The sequence below is a fragment of the Stenella coeruleoalba genome (assembly GCF_951394435.1).
Source record: "Stenella coeruleoalba genome assembly, chromosome: 2".
Classification (NCBI taxonomy): Eukaryota; Metazoa; Chordata; class Mammalia; order Artiodactyla; family Delphinidae; genus Stenella; species Stenella coeruleoalba.
The window spans coordinates 24,866,784-24,881,126 of record NC_137147.1 but is presented as its reverse complement, the minus strand read 5'-3'; the positions used below and the strand labels follow the sequence as shown (position 1 = coordinate 24,881,126).

Sequence of the window (14,343 nt, the reverse complement as noted above, 5' to 3'; positions counted from 1 at the left end):
TTTATTATGGGATAAAGAAAAACTTTTATCATTTTAAATAATAAAATTTAAAGCATTAAAAAAAATGCCCATAAAGAAATATTTTGGTTTGGGAAAGAACATAGTGTTCCTTAGTCCAAGACAAATTAGGTTGTTTTATTTTCTTTAATCTTATTGGAGTACAGTTGACTTACAACTCTTTTTTTTAAAGAGTAGATAATACATGTATACTGTACAAAACTCTAGAGGCACAAAGGAGTATGCAGAGAAAAGTGAAGTGAGGTGAATGCCGTCCTCCTTCCCAGAGACAATCAGTATCATCTGTTTACCATTACTAAAACAAGATAGTTTTCCACAGAAACAGAGTAGCTCAGCCAAATTCTGCTTCAGGGCTTGTTTTTTCGTGGAGAAGAGGCGATCTATGAACCAGACATGTATGTGTAATGTGCCTATGTGAAAACACAACATGAGTTCTGAAGAACACAATCTTTCCAGAAGACTGTAGACACAACTTGGGATACAGTATGGTATTGTGAACAGAAAGGACATGGCTTCTGGCTCTTCACAGAACTGTGTCCACATACCAGCTCTGACATTAGGCATCTTTGGGAAATGTTACTTAACCTGGGAACTTTAGCTTTCTTGTCCATAAAATAAGAATAGATTCTTGTGATGATTAAATTAAAACATGTTAAATGCTTTGGTTTCTCCATGGCTTTACCCTTGTTTTTAGCTTCCCTTGTGGAATGTTTTCATTTAACTGCATCTAGAATATTTTTTATTTTAATGTATACCCAAATATCTAAAGAAAAAAATGAGTGAAAACCGCAAGATAAGAGGCTTCCATTTACAGAATCAAAGACTAACAATTACCTTTTGTTCTTCTCTTTCTGTTGCATGGTGACACTTTTCAATTCTCCAATGCCTTAAGAAATCTCGAAGATATCCAAAGAGAGTGAGGACACCATACCCCACATAAGTAAGCACAGCAACCAGCATTGGCGTCTCTTCAAAACCTTCATTAAACGGTCTTTTATATAGTCCTCCATTTTGTGTAACATGATGTATCTAAAAGGGAGGTTAAAAATGTTTCTTTCAGTCATGGTAACAAAAAGAGTGCTACTTAAAATCTGAGTCCTTACAGATTTGCATACCTTCAGAATTCTCTAAGTAATTGTCAACCCCCACCACCACCACTACCAAACATCTGCTAAGTTCTAAGAGGGGCCTAATTTTTTTCTGTGGAAATAAGTTTTAAGTTATACATACTTCAGATGAACAGCAAAGAAAAGCAAGGGGAGAAGGACTGTGTAAGAACAACGCTTAACACTGATTTCTATCACTTGATTTTATGCAAGAGATCCTAAAATGCTATGCTTAGAGAATGCATAATTTTCTTTGTCCTAATGAAGAAAATAAAAAATATAAAACAAAGAGAAAGCCTATCCTGAAAATAGTATATTAGCTTACAAATAATCGAAAGTAAATTCAGTTTTAGAATAAAATAAAATATTTGTAAATGTTTTACTGCTAAATATTCTTAAAGCCACCGAGCCACAGCATTTCAAATAATTATTAGCACTAGGCATCTATGGAAACACATAGTTTATACTAGCTTTGTTGTCAGTGGTAACACAAATAAGTTATTCACAAAAATAAAACGCTTACATTAAGTGATCCAGCACTGTATAACGCAGGAAGAAAGTGAAATCCAACACAAGGGGAAAAACTGTTAGAGTGATCACTAACAGTCCTGAAATCATTCTGTCCTCCTTCATCTTGACCAAGTGACCTTTTCCAAACATAAGATTATCCCTACTTTCCTCTTTAGGGATATCCAAATTTTAACATACAAACACCAAGGTACTGTACTTTGATCTCATAGCTGAAAGCTGTTTACTCTTTGGTCAATTTTAATGGAAATGTTGTTTTACAGAAAAATTCCACTAAAGTAGTTTCTGCGTCAACTTTAATCTTAACTCTGAAACAACACAGTACTGTGAGGATGGTCAGTCACAATTTACCAGGAACATATTTTCTACTGAGCACTGTACTAGAGTTAAGAAGAATTCGAAAGGAATAAAAGATTCTTTCTTGGCCTCTCAGGCAACCTGATCGAAGAGCTAAATATTAGTTTGGGAAAGCTACTAGAATGCTACAAGTTAGAACAGTTTGGAAACAAATTACTGTATTTGACAAAGGAAAGACACTTGGATAGGCATGATACATGAAATCTGTTGGTAATGATTCAATTTGATGGCCTAAAGAACCTCTGAAAACTATTCATAAAACTGACTTAGGTCTTCATCAATCTCTTCCCCAGTGGTGGAATTCTGTGCTAACATTTACTGCTTAAACTTTCATGCAGGAGCAAAGTTGTAATGTGTTTAGAACAGAATAGCTAAAAATGAACCAATATCTGAATATAGAAAATTGTTTAAAAATTAGTAATAACATGTAAGCAAGCAATTAACCTGGAAAAAGCAAAATCAAAAGCACTTAAAACACAAGAAAAATAACATTCTGATTATCTTGTTTTTTAATAAATTTATTTATTTTATTTATTTATTTTGGGCTGCACTGGGTCTTCCCTGCGGTGTGCGGCCTTCTCATCGCGGTGGCTTCTCTTGTTGCCGAGCGCGGGCTCTAAGTATGCGGGCTTCAGTAGCTGTGGCATGTGGGCTCAGTAGTTGTGGCTCACGGGCTCTAGGGTGCAGGCTCAGTAGTTGTGCCACATGGGCTTAGCTGCTCTGTGGCATGTGGGATTTTCCCGGACCAGGGCTTGAACCCATGTCCCCTGCACTGGCAGGCGGATTCTTAACCACTGCGCCTCCAGGGAAGCCCCTGATTATCTTTTTAAAAAACTATATCTAAAAATACTTTGCCATAAGAACACACCAGTACCCAACTCACTGTAACTCTGAAATTGTTTACACTATTTTCTCTCAACTGAACATACTAGTAAAAAGTAAGGCAATTTTCAGAGCTCCTAAGTCTCTAACAAATGTGTGGCAGATTTATATGCCAGGAATGCTGTGGGTGGATCTCTTTAAAAGGAGATCCACCTTTATTTCAGACACACCCAAACCAGCAAGACCAAGTATATTTATACAGTTGGTTGGACTGACTAGGAAGGAGAAAGTTAAATCATTAGTTTGCTTTTAAATATTGTGTGATTCTATCATAGCCTCACTTAATAAAATTAAATGCATTTTAAGGAACTGAGATTCAACTATGAAGTAACTTTTACAATGTGGCCTCAAAGCACAGTTCACTATGATCATTCACAGAGTCAGAATGGACAGACCAACTGACATGCAAACTTCTGATAGGTGAAAAAGTCTTAGAGAAAACAAAATTACTTGATCTTCAAATGCAGATGCTAAATGCTATCTCTGACATGATTCAAATAAAAATAATGGTATTACCATCTTATACGTGTATAATATTCTATAAGGGAAAGCACCAGGCTTATTTTGTTCACTGCACAACTAGCACTCAGGATAGTATTTATTAAGTGCTAACAAATAATAAGTACTCAATAATGTTTCCTTTTGGGAACTCCCTGGCAGTCCAGTGGTTAGACTCCGAGCTTTCACTGCCAAGGGCATGGGTTTGATCCCTGGTTGGGGAACTAAGATCCTGCAAGCTGCGTGGACTGGCCAAAAAAAAAAAGGAAAAATAATAACGTTTCCTTTTATTACTATTAGTATTACAGAAAGTGGCACCTTATAGGAGCTCAACAAGTATTTGTAAATGAAAATACACATTATGCTCTTTGCTCTGTCACAGAAGGGGTTAACTTATGATGATTATACAATTAATATTAGAACATTTCTAGAACCCATATCTGATACCTTCTAGTCTCAACTGGACTGGAGATCAAGTTCACTCTAAACAAACACAGGCTACAAACCCTTACAGAATATTTCATATTCCGGATTCACCATGCAAGAGGGCTCTTAAGAGGCCTTTCAGTCACTCTAACTTGAGAATTACACTGTCGACAAGGCAATCAAGAAAAATATTAGCATATCACTCCCTCCAGGTCAAAAAATTTCACATTAAGCAGACACGAGTGTGACACTCTGTATTATTATTCAAGAGAAGTTTAAGAACACCAATGAATACCAAGACACATTTGCCTGAACAGTAATATTTTTTCTAGAAAATGAAGAAGGAAAAAAAAAGGCAAAGGAAGAAATTTTTTTAAAGTCGACTAAGCACACACCATAAAACATGACTTTTAGGAGGGCCATGGGCAGAATGTTAGAGGCTGAGTGTTTGTGTCTCTAACCCCATTCATATGTTAAAGCCCTAAACCCCCAGTGTGAAGGTATTTGAAGGTTGGGCCTTTGGGAGATAATTACGTTTAGGTGATGAGGGTGGGACCCTCTCGATGTGATTAGTGCTCTAATAAGAAGAGAAGACAGAGATCTCCACTGAGGAAAGGCCATGTGAGCATACTATGAGAAAGTGGCTGTCTACAAGCCAGGAAGAGGGTTCTCGCAAAGACCTGAACCTGCCAGCACCTCTGATCTTGGACTTACCAGCCTCCAGAATTGTGAGAAATAAATATCTGTTGTTTAAGCCACCCCATCTATGGTATTTTGTTATAGCAGCCTGAACTAAGACAGAGGTAAAGAGACATAATGCACATATCCTACCCTCAATTGGTTCAGGAAAAAATAAGTGTGTGTGTGTGTGTGTGTGTGTGTGTGTGTGTGTGTGTGTGTAGAGAGAGACAGAATGATGGAGAATTTCTTCATGAACCATTTGTGAGTCAGTTGCAGTTATACTGTACCTTTATCTTTTAATACTTCAGTGCATATTTCTAAAAACAAAGATATTCTTTTACATAACTACAGAACAATTATCAAAATCAGGAAATTGCTAGAATACTAATACGTACTTTATTTAGATTCCGCTAATCGTCCTAAGAGTGTCCTTTGCAGCAAAAGAAAGTCCTGGAAAATGTATTGTATTCTCTCTTTAGTTTCAGAAAAGAAAAAAAAAAGGGGGTTTTCATTACTCTGTAAAATGACTTAGAAGGAATAATCCTGAGCAGAGGTTTCGAGAATCCCATGAAAGGACACAAAGTAACTATGCAATTTTGGGGAAGTAATTATTGGAAAACAGAAGCTTACATTCCTGACATAGATACAAAATCACATAAGCATGATTTTTTAAAGCAAATAAACACATTCCCGCTTAATGTGACAGCAGGATGACAGAACCTGCCTATCACAACAGAACCTGCCCAACTGGTAGACAGCTTGGGACATTATTTTAAAAATTAATGTCCAATATGAACCACCCATTATGCATCAGCAATCAAAGGACTGTTATGTCTTTTCCTTTAAATGAACCCTATTCATTTCCAGTGATACGCTGTGTTGTTCCTTAAAATAAGTTCTGCTGAAATGGTTCTTTATTGGAATTTTACTGAAAATATACTAGCCTCTCACTACTGCCTACCACTCATACTAGAGAAAATAGTTTGGAGCTTCATGCCCATCACACAAGCTGTGCCACACTCTGAACATATATTTCCAGAAGTGTCTTCATTTTCTTGGCAGGCAAATTTTGAAAAGTTGGGAGTCCACATTTTTTCTTGCAATCAGGATAAGTTCCCGAATTTTTGTGGGTAAGTATCTCGTATGGAATGGACTAAGGAGTGCTTCCAAAGCCAGCTGTGAAAAAAACCTATATTTTGACATTACCATATTCCTACTGAAAACTCAAAAATGCAGACCTCCAAGTATATATGCACTGCAGGATTTCAGTCAGTGTCATCCTGTGCACTCTGGGCAGTGATGTTCTGCACAGGAGTTATTATTTTCACTTGCCACTCACAGCTCTGTAGCACTTCCCTATCTCTAGATAAGCATCAAGGTATGACAGACGGATGTAATAGGAGATTTGCGTACCAGTGCAGTTCTGCCACAAATTCCATGTCTTTTTCTGAGCTCTGTTCCACGTCTAACATGTTCTAGGCCTGTAACACCGTGCCCTCCACTTTGGCTTTGTAGTTGACATGAACTGGAAAGGCAACCCAGTTTGCATCAGTCTCCCTTCTCTGGGAATACTCCCTTATACCAGGGGTGGGTCCCTGGTGGTCACATCTGTGCAATATGACCGATTTCCTGGGTCATAACTGACTGGCACAGCAGTAGGCACCTATGCCAAAATGAACCCAACAACCCTCTCTTGTGGGGATTTAAAATTTCAGTGGGGAAGGAGTCTGAAGGACACTGGACTGCCAACGTCCTGGAGAAAAGGTCCATAAACTCCTGTTGCCAAGGTGTCAAGCGCTGTGTTATTTCCTGCCATTTTACCTTTTCTGAGTTGTTCATCAATTCCTCCCTACTTTTTCCTTTTCTTTTGTTGTATACCTATCATCCTTGCAACAAATCACCTTTTTGTTTAGCTAGAGTCAGTTGCTATCAACTGAAAGAAATTTAACAGATACAGACTCTATGTTAAAATTCTTAGAACTTCTTTTCTGCACTTACTGAACAGGTTTTTATATGTTGGCATAGCCTGCAAACTTTTACGTCTTTAGCAAATTTTAAAAAATGGCTCCCCACTTTGTCAATTTTGTGCATTTGGAATATTGTTGACTGTCTTATCTAGGATAAGGGATACCTGGTTCAAAATCCTAAGTACTTACTTCCCTATATTAAGGGACATCAGATTCTAATTGCCCGCTATAACTAACCTCTTCCCAGGTTCTCAATAATACCCATGAAGATAGAGCCAAAAGAGAAAAAAAGTCAGAACTAGTATTTTTTTTAAAAAAGGGCAATATAATGCCTCAAATCAAAATTCAGACAGTATCTGTCTGCTAAGCTCATCTAACTACAGAGAATATGCTCATAACCGTTAAACAAGACTAACTTTTCACAGTAGAAAAATCACAAACTAAAGGGCAAGTAATAGACTATTTAATATAAGATTTTTTTTTTTTTTTTTGCGGTACGCGGGCCTCTCACTGTTGTGGCCTCTCCCGCTGCGGAGCACAGGCTCCGGACGCGCAGGCTCAGCGGCCATGGCTCACGGGCCCAGCCGCTCCGCAGCATGTGGGATCTTCCCGGACCAGGGCACGAACCCGTGTCCCCTGCATCGGCAGGCTGACTGTCAACCACTGCGCCACCAGGGAAGCCTTAATACAAGATTTTAAGGGAACTGGAAGTGGAGCCTGGGAGCCTTGACATTAGGAATGAAGTCGAACCTGGATCTGGAGCCGGGTGGAACCAAGTCAGTCAGCCCCACCTGTGCTGCCATTTGGGGAGCCTCAGCCTGTCCACCCAGGGTGTCATCAATCTGGCTGTGGTGGGCAACCAGGACCCACAGCCCCACCCCCTGTGGAGCCTCCAGTGGCCCAGTGCCAGGCTATGGGCAAACCCCTCCCCAGGTGTTTCAAGAGTCCCACCTTCTCCAGGGGCACCTCCAGCCTCAACAGCACAGGGCCCTTGTGGCCAGACGGCATATGGCCAGTTTGGCCAAGGAGAGGTACAGAATGGGCCAAGCTCCACTGTTCAGATGCAGAGGCTCCCTAGGTCTCAGCCATTTGGATTAGTCCCACTGGCTCCCGTGGTCCGCCAGCCAGCTGTGCTTCAGCCCTATGGCCCTCCCCTGACAAGTACAAAGGTGACTGCTCAGCTGGCCAGAATGCAGATCAGTGGTGCTGTGGCCCCAGCGCCTCCCGCTCTGGGTCTAGCCTATGGTCCACCAACACCACTTGCCTCAACCTCAGGAAGTTTCCCTAACACCGGTCTGCATGGCTCCTACCCTCAGGGCCAGGCCTCTCCCCTTAGCCAGGCCCAGGGTCATCCTGGGGCCCAGCCTTCCCAGCAATCTGTCCCACCACAGGCCTCCAGCTTCATATCCCAGCTTCAGGGGGTCCTTGAATGCCTCTGATGACTGGTCCACTCCTGCCTGCACAGAGTTTGGGGGGGCCCCCAGGGAGCGAGCCCAACCATGTGTCCTCACCTCCTCAAGCTCTGCCCTCTGGCACCCAAATCACTGGGCTCCCAGGACCACCACCACCTATGCACTCCTCCCAGCAGCCAGGCTACCAGTTGCAACAAAATGGTTCCTTTGGACCAGCCCAGGGCCCTCAGCCCAATTATGGAAGTCCCTACCCAGGAGCAGACACTTTGGGCAGCCAGCCAGGAACACCTCAACTATTGCCTCCTAAGCGCCTGTACCCTGATGCCATCCCGAGCCCTATTCAGGTTGCTGAGGATGACAGGAACAACCAGGGTTCAGAGCCAATGGTTGCTGGTGTATGGGGCCAGGTGCCACCCTTAGTCAACACCAACTTCCTGGTGAGAGACCAAGGAAATGCAAGCCCCCGATATATCCGATGCACATCCTATAATATCCCTTGCATATCTGAAGTGTCTAGCAGGCTCAGGAGCCCCTGGCAGCTGTCATCAAGTTGCTGGCAAGCCTGCCCCAAGAGGAGGCTTCACCATATATTGCTGACCACAGGGAACCTGGTCCTTCGTGCTGCAATCGCTGCAAAGCATACATGTGCCCCTTCATGCAGTTCATTGAGGGAGGGAGGCGTTTCCAGTGCTGCTTTTGCAGCTGTATCAACGATGTTCCCCCCCAGTATTTTCAACATCCGGATCGTACTGGCAAATGTGTGGATGCTTATGACCGTCCTGAGCTATCCCTGGGCTCTTACGAATTCTTGGCCACTGTAGATTGCTGCAAGAACAGTAAGTTCCCCAGCCCTCCTGCCTTATCTTCATGACTGATGTCTCCTACAATGGCATCAGGAGTGGTCTTGTTAGGCTCCTCTGTGAGGAGCTCAAGTCACTGTTAGACTTTCTGCCTAGGGAGGGCAGAGCAGAAAAGTCAGCAATTCACGTTGGCTTTGTCACCTATAGTAAGGTGCTCTGCTTCTACAATGTGAAGAGCTCATTGGCCCAGCCACAGATGATGGTTGTATCTGATGTGGGTGACATGTTTGTGCCACTGCTGGATGGCTTCCTGGTCAACGTCAATGAGTCTCGGGCAGTCATCACCGGCTTATTGGATCAGATTCCAGAAACATTTGCAGACACAAGGGAGACGGAGACAGTATTTGCTCCTGTTATCCAGGCTGGCGTGGAGGCTCTGAAGGCTGCTGAGTGTGCAGGGAAGCTATTTCTGTTCCACACCTCCCTGCCCATCGCAGAGGTCCCAGGGAAACTGAAGAACAGAGACGACAGGAAGTTGATCAACACAGACAAGGAGGAGACTCTGTTACAGCCTCAGACAGGTGCCTGTCAGACACTGGCCAAAGAGTGTGTGGCCCAAAGCTGCTGTGTAGACCTCTTCCTCTTCCCCAGCCAGTATGTGGAAGTGGCCATGCTCTCTGTCATACCCCAGCTAAGTGGTGGCTCTGTCCATAAATATGCTTGCTTTCAGGTGGAGAATGACCAGGAATAGTTCCTTAGTGACCTGGTCAGAATGTATAGAAGGTCACTGGCTTTGATGCTGTAAAGAGGGTCCCGACAAGCACTGGTATCTGTGCTGTAGATTTCTTTGGGGCTTTCTACATGAGCAACACAAAAGATGTGGAGCTGGCTGGGCTGGATGGGGACGAGACGGTGACTGTGGAGTTCAAGCACGACGACCGGCTCAATGAAGAGAGTGGAGCCCTCCTGCAGTGTGCCCTGCTCTACACCAGCTGCGCAGGGCAGTGATGGCTCCGCATCCACAACCTGGCCCTCAACTGCTGCATCCAGCTGGCTGATCTGTACTGAAACTGTGAGACTGACGTGCTCATCAACTACATGGCCAAGTCTGCATACCGGGGCCTCCTGAACAGCCCTGTGAAAATTATTTGTGACACTCTCATCACTCAGTGTGTCCAGATCTTGGCCTGTTACAGAAAGAACTGTGCCAGCCCCTGCTCTGTGGGATAGTTGATCCTTCTTGAGTACATGAAGCTACTCCCAGTTTACCTGAACTCTTTGTTGAAGAGTGACGTCCTGCAGCCTGGAGCTGAAGTCACTACTGATGACCGTGCCTGTGTCCGACAGCTAGTTACCTCCACGGACATGGCTGAGACCAACGTCTTCTTCTATCCTCAGCTCCTACCATTAACCAAGTCTCCCCATTGAGAATACCACTGAACCACAGGCAGTTCGAGCATCTGAAGAGCATCTAAACAACGGGGATATATATTGGGTTGGCCAAAAAGTTCGTTCGTTTTTCATACCATCTTATGGAAAAACTTGTACAAACTTTCTGGCCAACCCAATATTTGCTGGAGAATAGGCTCAACCTCTTCCTCTGCGTGGAACAAGTGTCCAGCAGGGTGTTGTCCAGAGGCTCTTCGGCGTCTCCTCCTTCAGTCAGATCACCAGTGGCTGGAGCGTTCTGCCAGTTCTGGATAATCTGCTGTCCAAGGTGCAAGGCCTCATTGATAGTTTGAGGGCACAGAGATGACGGTACCTGAAGCTTATCATGGTGAAATAAGAGGACAAGCTGGAGATGCTGTTCAAACACTTCCCAGTAGAAGACAAGAGCCTGAGCGGGGGAGGATCCGATGTGGACCCTGTCTGTCATATGCACACAAACACTTCCCAGTAGAAGACAAGAGCCCGAGCGGGGGAGAATCCGACGTGGACCCTGTCTGTCATATGCACACAAACACTTCCCAGTAGAAGACAAGAGCCTGGGCGGGGGAGAATCCGACGTGGACCCTGTCTGTCATATGCACACAAACACTTCCCAGCAGAAGACAAGAGCCTGGGCGGGGGAGAATCCGACGTGGACCCTGTCTGTCATACGCACACAAACACCTCCCAGCAGAAGACAAGAGCCTGGGCGGGGGAGAATCCGACGTGGACCCTGTCTGTCATATGCACACAAACACTTCCCAGCAGAAGACAAGAGCCTGGGCGGGGGAGAATCTGACGTGGACCCTGTCTGTCATATGCACACAAACACTTCCCAGCAGAAGACAAGAGCCTGGGCGGGGGAGAATCCGACATGGACCCTGTCTGTCATATGCACACAAACACGTCCCAGTAGAAGACAAGAGCCTGGGCGGGGGAGGATCCGACGTGGACCCTGTCTGTCATATGCACAAGGAGATTTGGCAGCTACCAAGCTATAGTAAGTGGGTAAACAGCATAGGGTCCAGGCCAGCTTCCAGAAGATACCCCAGGACAGCAGAGAAATTGGGACAGTTCCATATCTTATAAGTTATGTAAGTTGACCTCAGTCTCTTTGGAGGAAGAGGGAAGAATAAGGAGACACCTTTTTTCTGGGCTCAAGTATCCTACCACTCTATCACATCCTGCTGTTGGAAGGTGCCCCTATTCCCTCACTTTACCCTCCTTTTTCTAACTAATCCTGTCGTAATGAATGGAGTTTCTCAGTTCACTGTATATGATTTGGTGCTGGAGGATTTGGAGCCACCCAGACCCTCGCAATATTATGTGTCCCTTTGGACCAGCCTCCAAGAAGAGAAGGGCAGGCGGGAAGGAGTAGGGATCCCAGGGGGAGGGGCTGCTAATTCATCTCAGTGTAATCAACTTCCTCTATTAGGGATAAACATACATGCAGGTGCACAGGAGTCAGGTATAGACCATACACAGTAGACAGAAAAGGGGTCAGTCTTCTAGGGCCTGGAAGTCAATAGCCAACTCAAGAGTCACTAAGGGTGGTTGACTAGCTTTCTTGCTCTGCTTCCACTGTTCTTTCTCTCTCCTGCAATGATTGGTGACCGCTTGGTGGACAGAGGAACATCATCAGAGATGAATGAGCTTGGGAACAGAGTTGTAAAGTGTATTAACACCTGGGAGAGGTATCAGCCTCCTTTCCAGCTGGAGAGGCCCCAGCACTGGATGGTTCTGTAGGGAGCCTGGCCATCAACTTGCAGTACCTCACAGAGCCAGCCCGCATCCCACTCTGAGCTGCTGCTGGAAACACTGCTCTCCAAGCTGGGGGCTGCTGGGGAGAGAGGCAGAGGTGGCTAGTCTCTCCTGCCAGGACACCACTCAGGCTTTCGTACTGACAGAGTGGCTGACGGTTATCTCCCAACCTGACCTGGCTGCGGCCGGACAAGGGCTAGGCTCGATGGTGGCCAGGCTTGCCTGCTCCCAGCCTGGGACACCCCTGCTCTGGACCTCTCATTTCTCTTCATTAGTTTATTTTTCAATGCACCTTTAATTTGCAAAGAAATAAACTAAGATGTAGGGAATTCCCTGGTGGTCCAGTGGTTGGGACTCCACGCTTTCACTGCCGTGGGCCTGGGTTCAATCCCTGGTCAGGGAACTAAGATCCTGGAAGCCATACGAAGCAGCCAAAAAAATAAAATAAAATGTAAAAAAATTTTTTTAAGAAAATTGACTGTTCAGGGAAAAAAAACCCAAACCCCTAGTTAGAGCTTTTCCTCATACTGTACTGTGGAAGAGACAGCTAACTCGCCCCTTGTATATATTCTCCGTAAGTTCCCATTGGTAATAGACTCTCTCAGTTTTAGCTGGGTACAAGGCTACCCAGCTACAGTCCACATTCCCAATCTCTCTTGCAGCAAAAGGTAACCATGTGAGGAATTTGGGCCAATAGGAAGTGAATAGAAATGATGAGTACCAGGGCTGGATTACATCCTTTAAAACAGCAATTGCTTTCCCTCACTTCTCTTTCCTTCTGCCTGTGGCCTAGAACATAGATGTGGTTGAAGATGCTAACTGAAGACAACATCCTCAAAGACTGCAAGACAACAGAGAAGATACCTCATAACCTACCTGCCCAGGACTACCTGTCTATCTCCAGACTTCACAAAGAGAAATCATTTCCATCTTGTTTATTTAAATGTCACATTTATAGCAACAAAAACAAATAAATCAGAAAACAATATTGAGACTTTTGCTTCCAAGTTGGAGGTAATATGTAGAGGCAAGCCATCACTTTCACAGAAAAACTACATAAAACTAAACAGATTACTCAAAACAAGAAGTAGTTTTAAAGACAATGAAGAATTGTTTTCCATGCAAAGAGAACAAGATGACCTAAAATTCCGAAGAGGGAAAAGCCTTTCCTTACTGAGCTGAAATTGCTAGTCATTTTCTCTCCTCGTGGTACTTGCAGAGTTTGAACAGGAACTGATCATAACTGGACTTGCCAAAGGCAGAGAAACTCTACCAAGAGAAAGAAAAACCAACAGAGTCTATAACAGCTATATAGGTTAGTATGAAGAGTCACAGAAAAGTGACCAGTTTTCTGCATAGGACGTTTACTAAGTGCTGGAGAAGCTGGGGAGATGGACTAGAAAGGTGACTTGAAATCAACCACAGTCTTACAATGCTTAAGAGGTAAAGTCATACCAGAGGGAGGGGCCTACCACAAACACACAATGGATCTCATCCTTGAGACACTGTACTCACTAGAGTGAACTGAATCTACCTAAAAACTCAGCCCAGGACTTCCCTGGTGATGCAGTGGTTAGGAATCCGCCTGCCAATGCAGGGGACACGGGTTCAGTCCCTGGTCCGGGAAGATCACACATGCCATGGAGCAATTAAGCCCGTGTGCCACAACTACTGAGCCTGCACTCTAGAGCCCGCAAGCCACAACTACTGAGCCCATGTGCCACAACAACCAAAGCCCGCGTGCCTAGAGCCTGTGCTCCGCAACAAGAGAAGCCACCGCAATGAGAAACCCGCGCACTGCAATGAAGAGTAGCCCCCACTCACCACAACCAGAAAAAGCCCGTGCACAGCAACGAAGACCCAACGCAGCCAAAGATAAACAAATAAATTTATTAAAAAAAAAAAAAACTCAGCCCAGCCCACCCAGCTCAATCCCTGGTTAGATGGAGGTGCTCAGGCCCTTGCCATATCTAAAATAGCAAAAGGCAAAAATAACACTGACTTTAATCTCTGCAGGTATTTTTTTTTTTTTTTTTTTTTGGCAGTACGCGGGCCTCTCACTGCTGTGGCCTCTCCCGTTGCGGAGCACAGGCTCCGGATACACAGGCTCAGTGGCCATGGCTCACGGGCCCAGCCGCTCCGCGGCATGTGGGATCCTCCCGGACCGGGGCACGAACCCACGTCCCCTGCATCGGCAGGCGGACTCTCAACCACTGCGCCACCAGGGAAGCCCTCTGCAGGTCTTTTATTCACAGTGTCCAGCAATCAATCAAAAAATCCTGCTTTCCCAAGAGGCTGGGAGAGAAAATAGGAGTATGACTGAAAAAGAGAAGGCACGGTATACAGTAGTCTACAGTCACCTTATATTTCAGTACTGCTAGTCTTGGGAAATCTCTCACCCCTTGATCCCTCCCTTTAATTTCATGTCCTCAGAAGTGTAGATTCCTGTTAAAGTTTTTTAACATTTCTAAAACTGCAA

The 14,343-nt window shown here is 44.5% G+C and overlaps 1 protein-coding gene and 1 pseudogene across 3 annotated transcripts in view; one reads left to right on the top strand and one right to left on the bottom strand.

Annotated features, from left to right (window-relative positions):
• The window catches only part of SPTLC2 (serine palmitoyltransferase long chain base subunit 2), a 116,090-nt gene that overhangs the window by 87,896 nt on the left and 13,851 nt on the right, over nucleotides 1-14,343 (bottom strand). For both annotated transcript variants that reach the window (XM_079914655.1, XM_079914654.1), the window contains exon 2: nucleotides 853-1,047. In XM_079914655.1, the coding sequence (XP_079770781.1) occupies nucleotides 853-1,047 (195 nt within the window). The remainder of the gene's footprint in view (nucleotides 1-852; nucleotides 1,048-14,343) is intronic.
• LOC307181838 (protein transport protein Sec24C-like) lies at nucleotides 4,729-10,652 on the top strand (annotated as a pseudogene). Its single transcript has 4 exons — nucleotides 4,729-4,757; nucleotides 7,226-7,632; nucleotides 7,929-10,170; nucleotides 10,247-10,652. The product of its transcript is annotated as a protein transport protein Sec24C-like (transcript).